This window comes from Chiroxiphia lanceolata, chromosome Z, assembly GCF_009829145.1.
Source record: "Chiroxiphia lanceolata isolate bChiLan1 chromosome Z, bChiLan1.pri, whole genome shotgun sequence".
Taxonomy (NCBI): Eukaryota; Metazoa; Chordata; class Aves; order Passeriformes; family Pipridae; genus Chiroxiphia; species Chiroxiphia lanceolata.
The window spans coordinates 20950383-20972860 of record NC_045671.1 but is presented as its reverse complement, the minus strand read 5'-3'; the positions used below and the strand labels follow the sequence as shown (position 1 = coordinate 20972860).

The following is a 22478-nucleotide window of genomic DNA, read 5'->3' as shown; positions in this document are numbered from 1 at the left end:
GTGACAGGATTTGTATTTTGAATATCTCCTTTTATAAATGCTAAAGAGTATAATCATATTCACATCGTTAAAATGAAAATACAATGTTTTTTGTATTTCACATTTCAAATACTTATATTCAAGTCTCCACACAGTGCCTCAGCACATTAGCAAAGCCTAGACAAGTAGAGTGATGTTTTTCATGTTGTGATACTGGGTATTCATATCTAAAATGCAAGTAGATTCTACCCAGTGTCAGGATAGAATGATAAAACTTTCTTGTTCTCACTCACGCAAAAGCGAAGAGCCACGTGGCTCAAAGAACCACAGAGAAAGGAGTCTCTGCTGCCCATGGGATGTGCCATGGGTAAAGCAGAAAAGGTTACAGCTTGGAAGGAGAATTCTCACACTCTGAAGAAGGGTGGATGATTTGCGTTAGTGAAGTCTTAGAGAGCTAACTCACATATTTGATTGGTATTAAGTCCCCATAGAAATGCATCTTAAAAGACTAAGTACATCCAACAATGGAAATAATTCAGAATGTAGGCTCACAATACTATTTTTAAAAGTCACAAGCTTACCTTCCATGGGCTTACAAACTGCGTACGTGCATATCGAGTTAACATGTGAATTATAACAACTTGACCCCACTCTTCCACATCAACCAACAAGTTGCAGAGCTTTCGGTAGTTCTTGTGAATCAGATCTATTCTATCTGGACACACTTCCTCAAATGCCATCACAACACTCCCAGCTACCAGCTAGAAAACAAAATATAAACCAGAAGGTCAGTACTCCCTCTACAGTTCATCCACAATTGAGAATCAGAATTAATACTAGCAATTCTCAGCAATTTTGAATTATTTCTATTCAGCAAAAACAAACAAAACAACAACAATAAAAAATAAGTCCATAGAAATGGTATCTTACTCAAAATAGAATTGGGGTAATATTATTAGAACAGAGAAAACACTTGCTGTTTCTATTACTCACATAAATCCTACTTCCCAGCCCTGAAGACAGTGCAACATAGGCATAATTTTTTTTTTTTCAGTTTTAGCTTCCAAATAAATTATCAGAGAACTTGCAATTTACTCAGAAGTAACAGGAAACAACAAGAAGTAAAACACAGCAATATGCCCAATAACATTTATTACGATTCTCTTATCAACACTGGCCTGATCAAAAGAAAGAGGAGCTGGGGCAAGTTCCCTGGCATTACCAGAATCCAAACCTCTCTCTCAATACAGAAAAATTAACTGTCATAGGAAATTTTATATTTAGTTTTATGAATACACTCAGCAAAAAAAAAAAAAAAGGCACAAAAATCAGTAATACAATAAAGAGATATATTAATACCTTTCCTCAAAGAACACAAACATAATTTCTGCATGTTGTTCAGCACTTCCCTACCAATTACAAAATTACAGGAATGGATCATTTATGCCCTGTCATGTTCTCACACAATTTTTTGCCTCCATAAGAAATAAATCTTTATTTATACAAAAAGATTCTCATGCTGACTATGATTGTAAAATAGCTTTGTTTTTATGAGAAAATTAAATAGGTGATCAACATGCTAACACCTTGGGGATTACTGAAACCTTCTGCCAGGGTATTTTCTTTTAAAATAAAGGAAGGAAACACATATTGGAATTCCAGTTAAAATTCTGTCAGCAGGTTAATCAAACTGTGAGAAAAGCTCAAAAGCTGACCATGCCTTGTAAGGGCATATCATTGTGTGCCTGGAACTACTATTCTTTCTCTTCTAATTGCTTTAATTAAGATTTGCTTTGTGTCAGAGTACATGTTAAGTCAAATAACTAAAATGATGAGACTTTATATGAAGCAGCTGATATGTATGCAGTTAGCATGCATGCAGTATAGCCTTCTGGCAGCAAATTAATGTCATATTCTATCTGAGCACTAGGGATCTACATTTCAACCTCTAAAATTTCCCCAATGACTTAAAGTAAGCAATTAAATAGAAGTGCAGTTTATTGAAATGGTACTTTTTGGGAAATATTAAATACAATGATATTCATATGTTACATTTTTCTCCTTGCATTTGGCTGACATGTGGTTTATTAGTATGCGCCCAACATTACAATTGAAAGAAAACAGCTCAGAATATAGTCTTGCTATTATGCTAAACCAGTCTCAGGCTCTGTGGGGATTTTATGAATTACCAATAAGAATAAACGTGAAGTTGCATTTATTGTCTCAGCCTCATCCACATACTGGTACCTGCTGGTCCCAGCAAGTATGCAACTCATTCCAGGGAGCAAAATTTGATTATTTGATAGAGCTAAATACACTTTACATCTAAAATAATTTACTATTTTTTGCTGTATCACAAAAACAAAAGCTCTTTTTTATATACTGTTGTACTAAACTTTCTTCACAACAACGTGCTGCAGTAAGCTATTCTGTAATTAAAAACTGCTGCAAGTTGATGCTTACATAGGGATTCAAAACTCAGCAGAAGGCAGTGATTAATCCCAGGCAAATCACTATCAGTCCTGAGTAGGTATTCAATTAGACCATAGAAGCTGAGTATGGAAGACTGAAAAGGTGGGAGATCTCTTCATCAGGATGTAGAACTCTGAACTGCAGTTGAGGCCAACTTGCAGAGGACGGTATGATAGACCTGGAGCTTTAGAAGAGAGGGATGATATTTTTGGACCACACAGAGAGACTTTTTGTAGGTCACTGTCCCATCTCTGGGGTGAGGGAGACTGACACACAGATCAGTTTATGACTACAAGAATAGTCACAATCTAATATATAAATATATAAATGCCCTTTTTAGGTTCATACGTGAAGGACAACACAGATGTCCTTCGTGGTATCGTGGTAATCGTGGAGTGGATACACTTGCCTTTTACTGCTAGTAAGCCAGTACACACATTTTGCTGTATTTCTCCTTCATTTGGATATGATTTAGTCTGAAAGCTGACATAAAATACAAATAACACTAGCTCAGATCATTTAATACTGAAAATATATCCTATGAACATTTCTGGCTTTTTAAGAGCTCAGTTACTGTGAGTAAAACACAACAATTTAATGCAAAGAAAGAGTCAAACTGAAATACAAGAATTCTAAATAATTACTTATTTCAAGTCACATCAGTCACCCACTCAAGTTTACAACGAGAATGCTGTCAGTTGTGAAAACTGACAAAGATATTAAAAAATATTAAAAGTTATTAATAAAAAATTGAACATATGCTGTGAAATGCAAGAGGTGTACTGGACAAACAAGCATTTTATTCCTGTGGCAAGTCACTAGATTTACAAGTTAATACAGTAATTGCCATTCATTCATGACACTATTTAAGATCATGCCTCTCTCTCCGCTATTGCATCTTCTAAAATTAGGCTTTTCATTTGAAAGGGGGAAAAAAAAAATAAGAATGTGACAGATTGAAAATGCACTGGTGACAAGAAGATTTCTTAATGCTGTCTTAATAAGAGATTATTTTCCAGTTGACACTTTTTCCCCTATAGTTTGATCCTTACTATATATCTAAACATCAGTGGAACAGCTAATAATCTTGTTTATTAAATGCTCAACATTCCATAAAAATATTTAGAATTAAAACAAAATGATTCAATCAGAATATAAAACCAAAAAATATCAGTTTCTAAAAAACAGTCAGTTAATTTCCATCTCACTGTGTCAATAGTAGCTTTTTGTATAAGGAGAAAATATAAATCACTCCAACAAAACTAGCAATGAGCTCATCAAATTCAAATGCTGCTTTCCATTTATGTATTTTTTATATTAAAGCAATAAACATGGTTCATTTGTCTTTCACTGGATGCCACATTTTTCTGTGCTGTTGCTATGAACTTCAGCCATTAGCTGTGCTCCAAGGTAAACTATATGAACCATCAACAAAAGTGACACCCAATCTATGGAGTTCATATTTTCTCCAGATTATCTATGCTAGTTGACAAGTTGGTAATGAAAAAAATCACACTAAGCAAATGGTTCCTCTAATAACAATAAATTTTCTATAAAATTATGAAGGGTACAAAATGTTTCCTTGCATCTATTTTGTCATGAATTCTAATTAACGCTGCAAAAACCTGAGAGTGCTGGGTCATCACAAGAAGTGCATTGAGGTTTGATTGATAATACAGTGCAAGTTGGCCCATGCTGCCAAGATTCTTCTCTCTTAAATTAATGGCCACCCCACCTGCCCTAATCATACAGCCCAAATGATATTCCCCTTCTTATTTCAATTTTCTGGAGGCAAGGAAACTGGAAAAGATCAGTCATTTATCTTCTAATAGCTGGATAATAGATCTATCACAATAAAACATCTGCATGAACTCAGTAATTTTTTTCCACAAAAGTGAAGCATTTACCAACATTAAATCAATAAGTTAAGAAAATATTGTTTTACACTACACATTTGGGTTCTAAACTGAAATATTACATTATTAACTGAAGCCTACTGTTAAAAAGAAGAGAGCCCAGCTTTCTTTCCCCATTATCCCTAAATATACTGTTTTAGATTAAAAGACCAAGACCTTCATCGCAAAGCCATCACCAATTCCTAGGATCATTTTTTAATCAAAGGAATCTCACTTGGAAAGAATCTGCACTTCATCTAGTAACCACACAGTCTGCAAAAGAAATCTAAATACTCATCTATTTGCATAAGGTCTTTTCACCCCTCACAGTTAATACTAAGTTGTATCTGTTATAAAGTAAATTATCACACCAGAACAGAAAAATAAATTAGTTATAACAGAGCTATATAGCCAAACAAATACAACAAATAAAATATATAGCCAAACAAATAAAAACAGATCAAAGCTACAGATGGAAACCTGAAATAAATTTGGGCATTTTTAATACACCCATCATCCATACATTCTAACTACAGTTCTACATTCCGCCTTTTATCTTTAGATGCAGTTTTTGATACACTTTGGGATACTTTAATTTGGATGGAGGAATGTAAGTCACAAGTTCTTTTTGCTTTACAGGTTTGGATAACAGACATGATTCCTTTTCAACACCAACATGGATTTTTCTTTTAAATGTTTCTTTTAACTGCTGTAACTCAGATATCATCAATGAACTTGATTTTTATTGTTGTTTATACAATCAGAGCAGCACAGGTTGTTAACTACAGTCCCTCACAGTATGCTAAAAGCAACTTAAGCAACAAATCTTGCCTTAAATCCTACACATCAAAAGATTATCAGGCTTGGTAAGTGAACGGAAAAAACAGATTTAGAGTGAAGCAATACAGAATTGATTGAAAGAAAAGGGAACTAGTTTCCTCTAAACCAGCCAGTTATACTTTCACACATGACTACATGACTAGCCATACTCCTTTCAAAGAAAATCATTTTAGGATAAAATACACATGGTCTTATCTTCTCTTTTACATAAAATCAATCCAGCTGCTCAATTATCAAGAATTACTAGAAAAATAAAAGGAGCAGGCATTCATGCTTTTGTACCTGCTTATCAAAACCTGAGATAAAGCAAGGGTAAAAACATAACTAGGACGAGTTACAAGTCTCAATAATAAAAAGACATAGAAACACATTTAAAATTTAAATATACTTGCATAAAATCACAGACCTTTTGGTAGACTCTTAATGCCCAGTTAATATACTCTTGAGAGTATGTTAACAATGGCTTGCACTTGATAATTTTGCATTTTAGATTAACTAAGAGCTTGGCTTTTAATTGAATTTTTGTGTTAAGACACACAAGGAGTAGAGTGATCTTTCCTTTGTCTCACCAGAAATTTTAATGAAGTGCTGATTTAAGGTTAGATCTCATCTCATTTTAAGTTTTGCTTACCTCAGCTTATATTAAAATTTACTACTGATTGAGACCTAAAAAAAATGAACACATACCATCTGATAAAAGGGCTTAATTTTACTGCAGTAAAATTCCCATACAGACAGTTTATTGCTATTTCAAATGTAAAATGAATCTTACTAATTTAAATACATTGTGTCTTTTTTGTGTAATAAAAACTGCATTAATAACACACAATAGCATGTTCTGGTTTACAGAAATTTAGAGGCATCTATATTTATTAGCTATTCTATCTTTCATTAACATCAGGATTATGCTAGGAAGTTTCAAAACCAGTGCTTTAGGTCAAATAGTTACAGAAAATAAACAAATTTTGAGTAAAAATTTACTTCTCATTAAAGCACAGTTTCAAATATCACTTGAACAATATTCAACACTTATATACATTGTTATTGCTACTAATTACAATCTCCCTCCAAACATGTCTAAAACAAATAGATTAAAAACAACAAAAAAAAAAAATATGGTGGATTTTCTTAGATTCCGTTGTTAATATACAATGCATTATGGCTTGTCTGAGGATTATCAGATCTTAAGTACAAGAAATACCAAAAATAACCTGACATTTTCATTAAGTGAAAAAAAGGTGGAGAACCACTGATATTCAACAATTCCTGAGGTCACCAAGATTCTCCCACTCTGGTGAACAAACTGATTTGCTGATACTAGATTAGAGCTATCAAGAGATGACAACTAATGTTCATGTAAGGGAACAGCTTCTGTGCATTTTAATGGAAGGAATCCAAAGATTAGTGTCAATTAAACACTTGCAGTTCCAGTTCCACATTATCATCCTATGAATTTCAGGCATTTTGATTGTCAAAAAGGTATTAATCAAATACAGGCATTTTATGAGGCTACGACCAAAAGCTGCTCTTCTACAGTTCAATCCCATTTATAGCCTTTCTATAGCAACAAACCAGACTTAACTTTCATAAGCAAGGCTGTAAAATAAAAAAAGCTTTTGTCTTTTTACGTATGTAGAAGAAGCTGCTTCTTTTACACTAAGTGTATGAAGTTCAGCTTCCCTGAGAGAATACAAAAAGGTGAGTCAAATTAACACTAATTTCCCAGGAGCAGCCTCATTAAGACCTAGAAAGTTGCCAACTTAAGGCTACATAGGCTACACAGGTACAAACCCGTACTGAAGGACCATCACCCATAAGCAGCTGCATCTCCTCCAATTTTAAAAGCTAAAACTAGCTACAAGTGGCACTCTGATTTCCCCACTGTGAGTAAACTGCTGTTTTCCAATTAGGGGCAATGAATAAACTCATTCAGATAGGAGTTACTTCCTAATGAAACACTTGTACCCTATGCACTTTCTGGTAGTAAACGTGGGGCTTTCTGGGAACATTCAGTGGTACATGACAAAAGATAACTTCTTAAGGTAAAGCTTTTCCATGCTACAGCATTCCTCCCAAAGCTATTAAGGACTGATCCACTTTAGACCACCACAAGCTGTGGAGTTTGTGACAAAAAGAGTACACATTAATACTTGGTTTTGATTCAGAGAGTCTTGAAGAAAGATTTGTATGGTTTCTTTTCGGAATAATTACTCTTCATATCACTTCCCAAAAAAGTAAAACTTCTGAAGCTGAGACGTGTCAGTCCAGACTGGAATCAGGTCTTGCTAGGGAATAGACCAAGAGGGATCAGAGGGAGGAAAAGGTTGCAGCAGTTAACCATGTTATGTCTCCAAACAGGTTCAGAAGACATGATTCTAGTCCATCATTCTTAGCCTCTTGAATGTGCCAACAAAATAGCATAATTTTGACTACTGCTTCAGCTGGTATCTTCACAAATGCAGCATCCATTATTCAGCGTCACAGAGGCACTAGAATTATGGCACATATTAAGCAATGAGCATTGATGTCCTTATAAGTGACTCCAAATGCAAGGAAAAAGAAGATCCAAACCTAGCCTATACTTTTTTCCTCTAATATATTGTTAAAGTAAATGTGTAAATGACTGGTTGTTGACTTGCCACTTACCATATGCAATAAGGACTAGGAAACAGAGCGAAGACTCAGGGATTTTATTTTCTTGATGGTTTTTTAGTCCTTTATGCCTCCATAGGTACAATCTAATCTCACACTCACAGTTTGCATACACACCAAGAGTTTGAGCCACAAAAAGAAAATACAAAAAGAACCACTGCAGGGACAACTTCACAGAAACACAAAGGCCTCTGACAAGTAAGTACAGGTCAAGTAGAGATGCAAACAGGAGACATAACTAACTGATTTACAGTCTGCTGAGCCATTAAGCTCTAACACACTCCTTCACTAACCCTTCAATGGAAGTTGCAAGATGTCTTTTAGAGAACAGCACCATTTATGTCCTGAACACCTTGACTGTGCTAGAACAATGGAGGATACAAAAACACTTGGCAAATGGGAGATGAAGCAACACAACATCTGGTACCCTAGCAATACTTTCCTTTAGTCAAAAAGCATTACATTCATTAAATTAGTAACCTGCACACAGTGACCAAGAGAATGTTTTAATTTACAATTCTGGTTTCTATTAGAAATCTAACTTTGATTCCTTGCTCCATTATCTTTTCAGGTTATACGTGGGAAACTTACTTGCAGAATAAAAGAAAATAAAGTGTAAGACCATTGTGAGACATGTAGGAGCTCATACAGAAAATCTGTACCTATATAGGGCAGGTAAAATACAACAGGAGTGTTAAAGTTACAGAAATTTTGCCAGATTCTCTCTTATTTACCAGATTGGAAGTGAAGATATTTGAAAGAACAAACAAGTGCACAGCAAGTGTAATTTTTTAATAACTGTACACACTACAAGAGAGATGGATGTCAATAAGCACAATGTGCATTATACAGAAGTAATTTGTTCTTACTAACACTATTCTTACTAAACTAACTGAAATTATCAAGCTAATGTCCCAATGAAAAAGTGGATATGAAAATTTATACATAAAGACTTGTACATTGATTCATATAATTATGTAACTTTAATTTTCAAAATAAAGTTTAAAGAAGCATACATAAAAACATGCCAACAAAAACAGATTAATTAACAGACTCACGATGCAAAGAGACGGTCACTATTACAGTCATACTGTAATGCATAAATACACAATGACACTTCTATCTGAAAATATATAAAATCACATCAGCAAGGGTTAGGAAAGCATATTACATACTAATAAATGACAGGCTCCAGAGTAAACTCCTTAAAAATATAAGCATGTGTAATAGAAAACTGCTTCTTACCGTACTTCTATCCTTCAAAAGCTTTTCTATCACTTCAATTAACATTTCCTTTTGCTCTGGATCAAGACTAGAAAGAAAAATAAAATAATTTTAACTCATTCAGTCAGACTATCCAAAACTATAAGAGGTTTGGTTTTCTGACCTTTACACACAAACTGGGAAGAAAGAGTATTGAAGAAAACATTGCCAGAAAAATCAAGTACTGCAAAGAACTCTTCGTAAAAGAACTTAACTGAATATAAGTTACTAATTGACTGAATTGCAGGAGTATAAAACTAAATTATTAATATTATGTTATATCACTTACGTGTGTTCTATAAGAAACTTAATACTTAAACTCATAAAAAGTTCAGGATTTAAGAAACATTAAGACAGGTCAACCTACATCAGGGAGAACTTGACTGAACTTCATATGTTAAGTCATAAGGATCTCACTGCTTTTGCAGAAGTGAATTTCAGCATGAACTAATTCAGTAGTGAATGAACACCAGAACAAAGAAGAATCATATTTTTATTATCTAATTATCACTATAAAACTTCAAGTAAGACACTTTGTTAACCACTAATTTTAGTGAGAAGTACAGGAACTCAAAGATTTGGACATTGTATTCAATCTAATGTATAGGACATGTACCTATACAAAGTTGGTGTGCAGGTTGATACGAAATAGACTGCTCGAAGTCCTATGTAAATAGCAAAAGAAGAGGAAAAACAAAAGTTGCAAAAAACAACTTTTGTACCATCCTTTCCATATTAAAAGACCAGAGAAAAGTTTGCCTAAGATATCCACTATTGTAACACCTGCTTCTTAGGTAGGTAAGGATCAACTTTGCATTCCAGCTCCTTCCTCATCATGCATCTACACAGCATGGAAGAATTCAAAGCCAAAGTAGAAGAAAATACAAAGGGAAAGTGAGTACAAAGAGTGATACAGATGTGTAGTTCTGTGCCTTTGGAAAGTCATTTCAACATGGATACAGTTACAGATAAGTAAGGGAGTATTTGGTCATTACTGTACACTTCAGCTTTAATGCTGAGTGATGAACTGCCCTAATGTACAGTATATCCTTTCTAGTTACAGATTCACAAAGTGAGTATCTAGCTATGTACTACTTCACTAAGACTTTAAGACCTAGCAATACTAGAACATGCAAAATGGATAACAAAACTTTGTTAGAAGCCACCATCATCATAAGCAAAGCAACAGTACGTTGTTGCATAAGTACTTTTATGATCACCTTTCATTCCCACTTCTATTTTGGTCAAGGAAGTTTTACTGGATCTTCTGCCAAGGACTAAAACCTTCAGAGGAAAAGCCAAAAGTTTTTCTTATGTGATCAAGCAAATCATCAGTAAGGGCTCCGATAACTGAATTTTCATTCCTCCCCCTCCTCTTTCCTAATGTTTTAGACAAGGAAGGGAGCATTTTTGGAGTGGAAATAAAAGAACAGGCTAAAGAGCTCTAGTTACAGGGCTATAAGACTTAATACGCAATGCCAGACAGAGCATCTTGCAATCATACAAGATGGGATGTTTATGTGAGAAATGGAGGGATCTAAATTACTTTGGGAGGAACAAGAGTAGGAAAACAAAGGGAGAGGTGCACAAAAGGAGTCAAGTGTATCTAAATGCTTTGCTGCTCAGCACACTCATCTACCCATGCTGTGCACCTGCTGACTACAGAGGCAGTCTCTATTCCATGTGCATATGTGATATGGAGATCTAAGCTCTAGCAGCTGGAATTAAACCATGGGTTATACAGACCTGTATAACAGTAGCACCAGCAACTAGAGCAAGTATGTCAGTGCGTGACTGTCTGAGAATATCAAACCAGACTGGGTGGCTTGGGAAGCCAAGTATTGAAGTGGGGCCATTGATCTAAACTGGACACCTGTGTGTGCCTCTGAGTGCTACAACTGAAGGTCTTATTTACCAGTAGGACCAGTGTATCCAGGCAAAGTATTGGAGAGACTGCAAGGTCTGGAGGTTGACTGAGATAACCATGTCTCAATCTCTCTCACCTCCTCTCCACCTCCCACAAGACAAGCAGAGATGAGGAGGTATATGGGCCACTTACAGCACAGTCTGAGTCTCTAAACTGAGATACTGTGGGATTCACAGTGTCTGAGTGAAAGGGTAGGGTATGTGTGTATCTGACTGAGAGGGTCTGTAGTAGGAAGTGTGGTGGGTTTGCAAGCACTGTGTGCTTGTGTGTGGCAGAAACTGCGAGACTGGGGATGCAAAGCCAGTTCCTGGAAACACGGAACATCTAGGATTATCTCTGGGGGATCCATATTGTACACATCTAGGCATACTAATGGGCAAGTCCTGATTTGGACTTGCACAGATAAAATTTCTATAAGTTAGCATTCTTTTGTCATATGCATTACAAACTACAGCAAATGCCTTCATGATGAAAGATGCAGACTTTAAACAGAGAAATCTTAAGATTTGGAGAATACCCACCAGGACAGTTGTTACACAGATGAAAATAACCGGTAGGTTAAAAACTAAAAGACAGTGTATCAGCCTCTTTTTGTATCTCTTTACAGTTATATCCTTTTAGTCTAGCAAGCAAGAAAATTGCTTGAATTCCAACCAAACCACTTGACTGATGGAATGTCCACACACGCGTTATAGTTTTAAGAAACTGATCTCATATCTGAGACATGCCAAACCCCCAGTAGTCTTTATAAATGTAGCCCACAACTATCTTAAAGCTGCTTTTCAGTATTTGCCAGAATCACTTACCTATACAGTTTTTGGATTGCATGGGCTGCATTCTTTCTCACATAAGGAGATAAATCGGAAGAGGCTTCCTTAATAGCAAGCATCATAATAGGAACAATAATTGGGACCCGGATACTGGATAAAACTCTTAAAGCACTTGCACGGATTAATTGATTAGGATCCTAAAGAACAGGAGGGAAGGGGAGAAAGAAAATAAGATAATGCAGAAACAAATAATAAATTTGCTGCAGTCTTTACACTTAATTAGTAACAACACATTAAAACATGTAAATCTATCTGACTGTAAGTCAGGCCTGTAAGTGAAGGCCATACTACTAAGAAAATGTGCCACACTTCACACAAAGAAATTTTCAACAACCAAAAAAAAAGTAAAACAAATTAAGAACGAGAACATTAAAACATTATGAAAATCTGAAAATTTTACAAAGGAGACATTAACATAATGCACTTTCACAAACAAAATATGGGAATGATGGGTAAAAAAGACTAATATTTTATTTAATTATCTGATACATTTGTTGTAATCCAAGTGGAATTCAGATACTCTCAAAGACACACTAGCTCAGCTTTATTACTTATATTTAAGAAAGGTCAAATGAAAATGTTGTTTTCAGTTGTGACACTCACACTCTCAAGTTCTTCAGAACAAATCCACTCTATGCTTTATGTCAAGATACAAACTGAAGCCAGTAACAAAATGAATTTTTAAACAACATGTCAAAATACTAGGCTAAATGTTTTGAGACTTTTTTCTATTTCTTTTCCTCCCTTCTTTTGTCCCAGTTCTTAGTCCTCTTTTATAATACTAGGGTTAGTTTGGAGATCCAACACACCTGTATCTGGAAGAACAGTTACATAAACTTTGTCCTTTAATCATGGGCTTGGGATATAAGGGAAAAATGTTGCTTAATAAGGTACTAAATCCTCCAAAATCCAGCAAACTGAAATTGCAGCATTGTTAATTCAGTGTACTGTCCTGCCAGAAGGGAACTTCCTAAAGAAAATTTCTCCGAAGGACTGAAAACTGGCAACACAGATTTTCGGACTGGTATTACTTAATGATTAGTTCATCTAAGCTCTCAAAATTCTTACATTTTAGCAGCTTCTGAGTAGTAAGAATCTGGATGGTGAAAGCACTTAATTTGACAGTTTTGGGAAAACAACTTGTTCTTACCAGAGTTTGCAAATCTCATCTGCAGTCACAGAAGATGAAAATACCCTAAAACGTTCTTTCTACAGAGGGAGAAAAAAATCTCCACACATAAAGCCCAATTATAATCATTGCAAAAAGAGAAACAAAACATTACAAAAAATTAACAGAGAATTAATTATATTTGCCTATTTTTTATAGCAGATTTCCTTAGTTGCTGACAATCTCCACTAGCTTGGCATCTACCTCCTTGCCACATCACCACTTCTTTTTTTGCTACTCAGCCACAACATTTGACCTATCCCCTTCCTACTGTTCTCATTACCCATAGCTTTTAAAAGAGTTATGCCATGAGAAGTGATCATTGCATACATATATCACTAAAAACACAGGATACAAAGTAATTTGAATTTTAGCTTTTCATGGCAATCACAGATAGTAAAGGTAGTACAATTGACATTGAGATAAAAGTTGAAAGGAAAAGGGCAGAAAATTCTGTAGTTGGTGTGGGATGCTCCAAGAGCTGCACAAGTGGTGCTCTGATTGCAATATATCCCAACAAGACGCAAGGTCTGAGTTAAGTGACATGACAGAAATTAATTATGAACCTAGAGCAGCCTTACAAGAAAGGTACAAGAAAAAAGAAAAAGGTGATCTTCTCTTATTATAAAAACTGGCCAAATTTAAGAACACAAAATTAATAAATCTTTCTTTTCTCCACAGTCACACTTCAAAAGCAACCCTAATCTTTGCTCTCTAATCCCATTTCTCATTGTGATCTGATTTGAAACAGAAGATTACAAAATGCTTTTTTTTTAGTGCTTTTAATGAAAAAGTACTATGTGCAACACACTGAATATTTTAATTCAGGTACTACTATCTTCCTTATCTTTTTTCCAATCCTCTGTTGTAAACAAAGTTCTTTTACATAAACTCAAGGAAGACAGGTAGTTCATGGCAATAACAGGGTCTTTTTGCTATATACATAAGTGACGTAGGAAGGAGAAAAGGCATTCCAGAAATTAAATGTTACACTGTGGATTTGAGAGTACTATTCTGCTGCCTTTCTTCAGTAATTTTACATCTTGCAGGCTTAGCTGCTTGACAAGGTTCAAGGTAGTACGTCAATCACATAACTTGAAACTACTTTATCAGATGCAGATATTTACATGCTTTAGTTTACCACACTACACTTACACAAATACTTCTATTTTCACACTGCTAGCTCAGAATTCCCTATGAAATGTTAGTTAGTAGTTGTTTTTCAGTAGTCACTCACTTTTAAAGCACGTTGAAAAGTACTGATGGACAATAATGCTAAGTCTTGCTGCTCCTCTGCGTAGCGCATCAGATAAACATATACAAGCTTTTTTATCTGAAAAGAAAAAGTACAATGAACATCACAATCAGAAAGTTTTAGAATTCTGTAAAACTAAGTCCTAGATTGCATAGTTTCAACAAAATTTTATTCTTTGAAGAAAGAGCTAATATATCACTGAAGTACTCACACGCTTCTCCAGTGTCTTGCAATTTACCTCAATTCTTTTAATAGAAACTCCTGAGGTGCTGCAATGTTGCTTAATTAATGACACAGTCAGATGAAGGCTAATAACACAAAGTACTGCCTTATATTATCAACTAGTAAATAAAGAATAATCTAAGATGTTGACATATGTCAACTGATCACTTGAGCACTTCTCATGTTTTTTTTCTTATAGAAAATAGATTAAACTGCAATAGCCAAGAATTTCAACAAGTTCATTTTATTTTACCCTGAAACTCAATATCAATTACTTTAACACATTTGAAAGTGAATATAACTTCCTGCTGAAGTGTGGTAATTTACACTATTTACATGTGATTAAAAGAGCACTTCTGACTATGTTTTGGAAAAAAACAAAGGATATTAGATTCACCTTTGCATGACTACAAGCATCCAAAAGATGCCGCCAACATAAGCATATTACAAAGGATGCAATGTTCAAAGATTAAGACAATCTCAGTATGATTTTGGGGAGGAGGGTGTTCAATTTAATTCACTTTACCCCCTCATGGCCACTGTATGCCCAGGAAGCAGTGAAAACATTTTTTTTACATTTGAGTTGTAAACTGACTATTGGGGTTTATAATGGAAAATTCTGAAAGACCCTCAACTACAGCTGTGCTAATAATTACTGTCACTATCAGAAGATGTACCTTTGTGCCAATTCTGGCAAAAAAACATAATATTAAATCACAGGCGGTTACATCATACTAAATTATTTGTTGTTCAACTATAGAGAAGTAGCAATCAACATTGACCACAAGAGGCCTGTGCACTGAATGACTGCAGGTGTGCAAAGAAAGCCTCCTTTCCTTGAAACCACTTTGTGACTAGAAATGAAAGCACTCAGAGCTTCGTGACTACACTATTCTTTTACCATTTACCTTCATTCAATGTTAAAATGCTCTGTTCTATAAAACTAATCATAACAGGAGCACATTAGGCTTGAGGAACACAGGCAGATTTGTTTAATTAATTTATCAATATAAGCACATCAAACTCCATGAATTATTGATGACTTATTTTTGTTCTATACCACCAATTGTTTATTAGGTCACTTTTTGTATCCTTACCATGTACAATATGATGCACTTAATCAAGCTGAGGTCGGCGTGTACTTACAAAAAAAAAAATAAAAAAATAGGGCACTTCTGTAAACAATAAGATGCCCTTTGCTTCTCTTAAAACAAATTAACATGTTATACTACTCCTTCATCTCCATTTTCCTGCATCAGAGCATTCAGCTCTGATTTTAAAACAAAAACAGAAGCCATTTCTGGGCAGGAAAGTCACTTGGATACAAAATCACTCAGATAAACCAATGTATTGTCTGCTACTACATCGTAGTAATTTGTACAGATTTGTGTAAGAATTCTTAAGAAATTCGGCAAAACATTTTCAGAAAACAGTATCATGATCAATGTACTAAGAATCTGACTTAACCCAGTAATTTCTCATAATTTCAAGAGCATCCTAAAAAATGGATCATGATAAAGGTTCCTGAGACACAAGACAGCTCTAAATAGTGCCACATTATGATCTAAACTTGTCATCTAACTCAACTTGATAAAGAAATTAGTCAAATGGCTTCAATGAATGTCCTGATCTCTTTGCAGTTTAACAGTTTAACTTCTTGCATAAAGAAGATACGTGATTTCATACAACTGCCTATTTGTTTTAAAATAAGAAAACAGGTCCATAAAATATCAACAGGGAAAGGCTTCTGCTAATTAGTGTTAGGTTATGTGAAGACCTTGTTTTCACACCACAAAGGAGTACAGAGAGACAAGGGGGATGGAGGGATGTTTGCATGCAACACCCTACTCTGGTTTCTCCCAAGCCAATGACAGGAACCATCAGTTCAGAAGCGCAGAGAGAGACACAGCAGTAGCAGGGAAACTAAATTTAGGACTCGGAGAAAGAATACCTTGTCACACTCCTCCCAGAACCACTTCAGGAAAGCCTCAGCTCCCATGCCCAGAGGTTAAAACCACCAAGTATCAATAAACACCACAGCACCTTTCAGACTTGAAAGTCTTTTATGCGTCTTTTATGTGTACTGGGTGTATGGGACACAGATGAAGAGCATCTTAGACAAGACTTAGCATGGGATGTTTTGAGGAAGAACCAAAGTGAAAGAGAAGTAGAGGAAACCTACATGATCTGGAGAAGAACAAGTTGGGGAAAACAGAGGGATAAGATGGTTGGACACATATGAACAGTTTGCTGGTTGGTACATCTACCCTTCTACGTGATTAGTACAGTTCCTTACATTTACTCATTAAATTACATTTTTATCTATTTTCCTTGGTGAAGTACTCTTTATTCAGTATGAAGGTGCATGTATGTGCCAGCAACTATAGTCAGGCCACAAGCTAGAGGGCTGACGTGTACATAGGCACCAGCAACTGGAGAGACCAGAGTGAGGGGACTTAAGTGTGACCCCGGTAACTGGAATGTGATGCCAAGCCATAGGGACCTCTAAATCCATGGTGGCCAGCGCCTGGAACAAGGGAGGGTCTGGCTGTCTACACCTCGGCTGGGACCACAGGCCAGAGGGCCCATGACCACGTGCCAGCAACAGGAGTGACTGAGATCCATGGGCCAGCCACTTTGCAGACTCAGTGTGGATGGATCCACACATAGCAGACATTCATCTTGAACTGACAAACTGCTGGTACTGTTTGTGTTCACCGGGATACCCTGTGACAATTTATGGGGCTGCTTCTGTATATACATTTTTGTTTTGTATATATACATATACAAGATTTATATGTGTGTGCACACCTACCAGGAATACACTCTCAGGCTCACTACTGTTGGGGTGAAAGCCTGGAGCTTGGGCAATCTTGCCTCTGTTGGCCTAGTGGTTCCAGCACTAAAGTTAAAAGCACATAAGATGAATAATACTGTTCAAGGCATTCCTTTTTGGTGTAAGGTCTCTCTGTTTAAAACTGGACTTAGAGTACTCATAACTTACAAACGCAAATTAAAGAGGAAAAGAATATTTAACTAGTCTGATTCCTTGTCTCAATTCCTTTTACTGCCTATTACTAAAAGTACAATTACCATTTCTAAAATAGTTTTAATACAGTAAGTTCCTGAAAGACTCTGAATTAGCATCTTTGCACACTTACAGCTCCCATTTCCAGAAGAGGGTGGAACAACTGATGCATGCATGCAGTGCCTCAAACAACTCTTTACCACATTTTTCAGTGTTGCATGTTCAGTCTGCTTTCATCAAACCAATGCTTGTTAGTCACTACGAGGTCTGAAACTACAAATTTACAGATGCTATTTTTATCCAAATCTCATTTGTCAAGTCAACTATAACTCTGACACCTCTTCACTGGAGTAGTTACCGAAGCAAGCTACTCTGTGTGCCTAACACCTGATGAAGGCGCAAGAACACACACTTTTTTTACCCAACCCTTACCTCTCAGCTTCAATCTGCAGCATACTTTTTCAAATACAATGTAGCACAACCCTAAACTTTGGAAGAAGCACCATAACTCAAATAAACTACAATAACTTTTCTCAATTACAAATATATTTCACGAACTTTCTGAAATCAAGAAATTTTTTTAAAACGTAAATAGCTATTATACCTCCCTCCAAATCACCCAATAGGTTTCCTTTATTTACACATAAAATTTCTACCATAATGAAATAAATCCCTAGAAGTTCTATTAAAAATGCTAGAGATTTTATGGTTTATATTGAAGTCTGATACAATTAGATAAAATTTTCATAATCAGATCTTCCATAACAGCATGCTTAATGAGTTATAGGAATACCTCAATATTTTTACTGGCAACATTCTTCACAACAGCAGGAAACAGCTCAGAAGCATTTTTTCCCTTTGCAATCATCTGAAAAAAAGAAGGAAGAGACAAATCTTAGTAATGTAATAATAAAATTTATTAGAGTATGGTTTGTGCTTTGTTGATTTATTTCAGATCTGCATTTCAAATCTGATTTCTATGAAATTGAGGATAAAGTCCATTTTTTGGTTATTAGAATATATGTGATACAATCCATACAGCAAAAACTCTGAGTGCTGGCTGGTTACAAGTTTGGGCGATGGAATCAATGAACTGGACTTTAACATATAGGATGGCAAATAACTTTTAATGCCTTAAAAATAACTAGAAACAGAGACCTTGCTAATCTGAAAAGCCTTGCAGAATTACCTTTTCGGAGCTGGGGAAAAAAAAAAAAAAGCACAACAAAACCCATCAGAAGCTATACAAGTTTCAGTCCTGCTCCTTTTCCCTGAAACAATCTTGGTTTGCAACAGCACCAAGGATAAAAATAAAAATAGACATCACAAGGCAAGGTTGTTTTCCACAGCAAGTTAAACACAAAAGGCTGTAAAGTGTTTATAGAGAACAAAAAAGGATATACAAAAACCACACAGTGAAAGTAAGATCAATGCACTAATTTTCTTCTATTTTTCCTTTTTTTTTTTTTTTGAAAGGAAGTTTTCATGTTTGATCTTGGAGAAATCTGAAACCAGACATGTCATAAACAATAAAATTGTCACAATAAAGACCATAAACAACAAAACCCCAGTTTAGCTTCAGTTCTTGTACAAACACTGCAGTTGCACAAAGTTCTTACTTAGATCTAATTGCAGTAGACTGTCTGGCAGTACTTTTAAGTCCAAACTTAAAACTTTTCAGGATTTTATTCAACAGCACTGTAACTTTATGTAACATAACTCTGAGAATCTGTGTGTCTTGCCCAAGGATGAGATTCAGCCAGCCAAACATCAAGTAAATCAGAAAGCTCACTAAGCAAATACAGAATCATAGAATAGAGACCTTTCAAGTCACCTAGTCCAACTTCCCTGCAGTGAATGGAGACATCTTCAACTAGATCAGGGTGCTCAGAGCCCTGTCCAATCTGATATTGAATGTTTCCAGATATGGGGTACCCACCATCTCTCCAGGCAACCTGTTACAGTGTTTCACCACCCTCGCTGTAAAATACTTTTTCCTTATATCTTATCTAAATCAACCTTCTAGTTTAAACCATCACCCCTTGTCCAGTCACAACATGTCCTACTACAAAGTTCCCGTCCAGCTTTCTCATAGGCCCTTTTTTAAGTACTGAAAGGTGCTATAAGGTCTCCTCGGAGCCTTCTCTTCTCCAGGCTGACAACCCCAACTCTCTTGGCCTGTCCTCATAGGAGACATACTCCAGCCCTCAGATCATTCTTGAGGCCTCCTCCAGACCTGCTCCAACATGTACACGTTTTTCCTGTGTCAACAACCCCAGAGTTGGATGCAGTTCTTCAGGTGAGGTCTCTGGTACCAGAGCAGAGTAGAAGGGCAGAATCCCCACCCTTGACCCACTGGCCACATTTTCTGGGATATTATAAGTGAACACTGTCAGCTCACAACCAGCATTTCACTCACCAGAACTCCCAAGCCCTTCTTGGTAGAGCTGCTCTCAATCCCTTCACCCTTCAACCTGTATTGATACTGGGGTCTGCAAATCTGGTGAGGGTGCACTCAATCCCACTGTCTACATCACTAATAAAGATATTAAACAGTACTGGTCCCAGTACGGACTGAGGGATAACACTTGTCACTGACGTCCACTAGGGTCCAACACAAATAAGCAACAACAAATATGCAGGGATCCAACAAAGAAACGTGAGCTCTGCAACTGCAGTTACTCCTGTACATAACCATCTTACACTTTGACCATTATTCAACATTATGTAGCCCATTAAACTTCATATTCTTAACTCACAGGTCTGTTTGTGTACTTTGTTGATAAAACACATCAAAAGCATAAAGAATTAGGATCTCATGCAACAAAAGCAAGAACACACAAAACCAGACAATACCCGAGAAACTGTATATTCACAGAAGCTTAGAAGAAAGATGATGGAAGAAAAAAAAAGGCAGGTGTAGTTCAGGCTATTAGTCAGTCTTTCAAAAGGGTTTAAGAGCAGCTATCCAGCATGACATTTAAATTTAACATCTTGAACTATTTCTTGCAGCTGTATTAAAAGTCACAAAAAGTGACAAACTAAAAAGCAAGACTATTATATGAGTTTCAAGGGGTTTTTATCTAAGAATCTAAAATAAACCACTGCTGTTAGGACTGGGGGGGTCTTCATAATAAATGTCAAATTCAAAATGACCACACAGAACTTAGCACCAAGATGCACTGCAGAGAAGTACGACAGAATAAAATACTATCATCTTATCTTGATGCAACGGAAGTTATGTTACTCAAACACTGAAATGATCTTTAGACTTCCCTGACAGGCTCTAACAGTAAGACTCTATGCATTACTTGGATTATTTAACTGATCAACTGATAACAGCTCCAGTGTAGCATGTAAATATGTATTTAGGGTCTTTTAAAAGAGTGTATTTTGACTCATTATTGTATAACAATTAGCATAAATCCTCCTTAGCTCATGGATCGTTAACCTGAAAGAACATAATGGTTCTTTCCAAGACTATCATGTCATTTTGGTTGTTATGCCTAGAGATTCTCCAGTTGTGTTGTCTTATACACCTGGAGTTTCTGCACAAAAACTTTCATTCTAGAATGTGCTATGTAATGCCAGGGTGTATTAAACTTTTTTTTTTCCTATGTGAGAGACACACATATATGGATGATACTCTCTGAGGAAAATCAGGCATGTGACTGTTTTCTGAATTAATGCTCTGAAATCTTCTGGAGTGAAATCCCACAGAGTATTTTGCCTGATGAGAAATTCAGATAGGCTTCAAGATATGGTACTGAGAACATCTTCGTTGTTGTAATATCAGTGTATGTTTTAAAACAAATATCAGGTATTGTGTTTTCATGCATAGAGTATAAAATGTATACTCTTCAAATTTATTTCTAACCCAGCAGTATTGCTCATACTCATTCAAAGACTGCATTTATTTTATAGCAAACATTTAAGGAAGAAACAAAAAATTACATACTGACTAAAAATAAATATAAAAAAAATAAAATCATTGATCATGAAAGTCACACATATGTATCTTACCTGAACTAGGTTTAGATACATTCGTGTATAAGAGGGGAGTGGAAAAATATGGACTACTCCTATGCTTGAATTTACATTCTTAAAAGTCACTCTCTGGAAGACAGATTTCAGTTTATTTGTAAAAAATCTCCTTCATCCTAGGAGAAAGTTCACAAACCACCCGACAGTAGGAAGAAGCAGCAAAGGATGCCATAAGCAGTGTTCTCCTTATACTCCTCTATCACACCTATAGGAAGGTTCAGCCTCTTGAAGTCTACTAAAAGACTAAGAAAACTACTGGTATCATAGAATTATAGAGTCATAGAATGGTTTAAGGTGGAAGAGACCTTAGAGACTAACCCCTCTTCCATGGACAGGGACGGCTTATCAAGCATTCCTCCTATGAGGACAGGCTGAGAGAGTTGGGGTTGTTCAGCCTGGAGAAGAGAAGGCTCTGGGGAAACCCTATAGCACCTTCCAGTACCTAAAGGGCCCTATGAGAGGGCTGGAGAGGGACTTCTACAAGGGCATGTAGTGATAGGACAAGGGGTAATACCTTTAAGCTGACAGAGGGTAGCTTTAGATTAGATGTTAGAAAAAAATTCTTTACTGTGAGGGTGCTAAGGCACTGGAACAGGTTGCCCAGAGAAGTTGTGGATGCTGTATGCATAGCTTTTTCCCCTATCTAAAACTAGCGAAAAGAGCATTTCAGTGAGACACTTTAAACAATACTCTGACAACGGAGTTCCTTTTTTCCTCTAATAATAAAGACTGAGGAAGCACTTCTGGAAAACACATCTCATTCCTGAGAGATATAAGCCCCTCTCTACATGCAAGCATACATGCACCTTTGTGCTCTGCAAGAACATTATCACCACTGTTACAAGACCTCACGGTAATTGTGCAACGTCCCAGTCCTGGCCTGTGAAGCTCATTGTTTGAGTT

At 36.0% G+C, this 22478-nt stretch overlaps 1 protein-coding gene across 4 annotated transcripts in view; it reads right to left on the bottom strand.

Annotated features, from left to right (window-relative positions):
- AP3B1 (adaptor related protein complex 3 subunit beta 1) overlaps nucleotides 1-22478 on the bottom strand; it is a 148929-nt gene that overhangs the window by 111771 nt on the left and 14680 nt on the right. For all 4 annotated transcript variants that reach the window (XM_032675689.1, XM_032675687.1, XM_032675688.1 and 1 more), the window contains exons 3-7: nucleotides 18325-18399; nucleotides 14264-14359; nucleotides 11835-11995; nucleotides 9084-9150; nucleotides 561-740 (exon numbers count right to left, since the gene is read on the bottom strand). In XM_032675689.1, the coding sequence (XP_032531580.1) occupies nucleotides 561-740; nucleotides 9084-9150; nucleotides 11835-11995; nucleotides 14264-14359; nucleotides 18325-18399 (579 nt within the window). The remainder of the gene's footprint in view (nucleotides 1-560; nucleotides 741-9083; nucleotides 9151-11834; nucleotides 11996-14263; nucleotides 14360-18324; nucleotides 18400-22478) is intronic.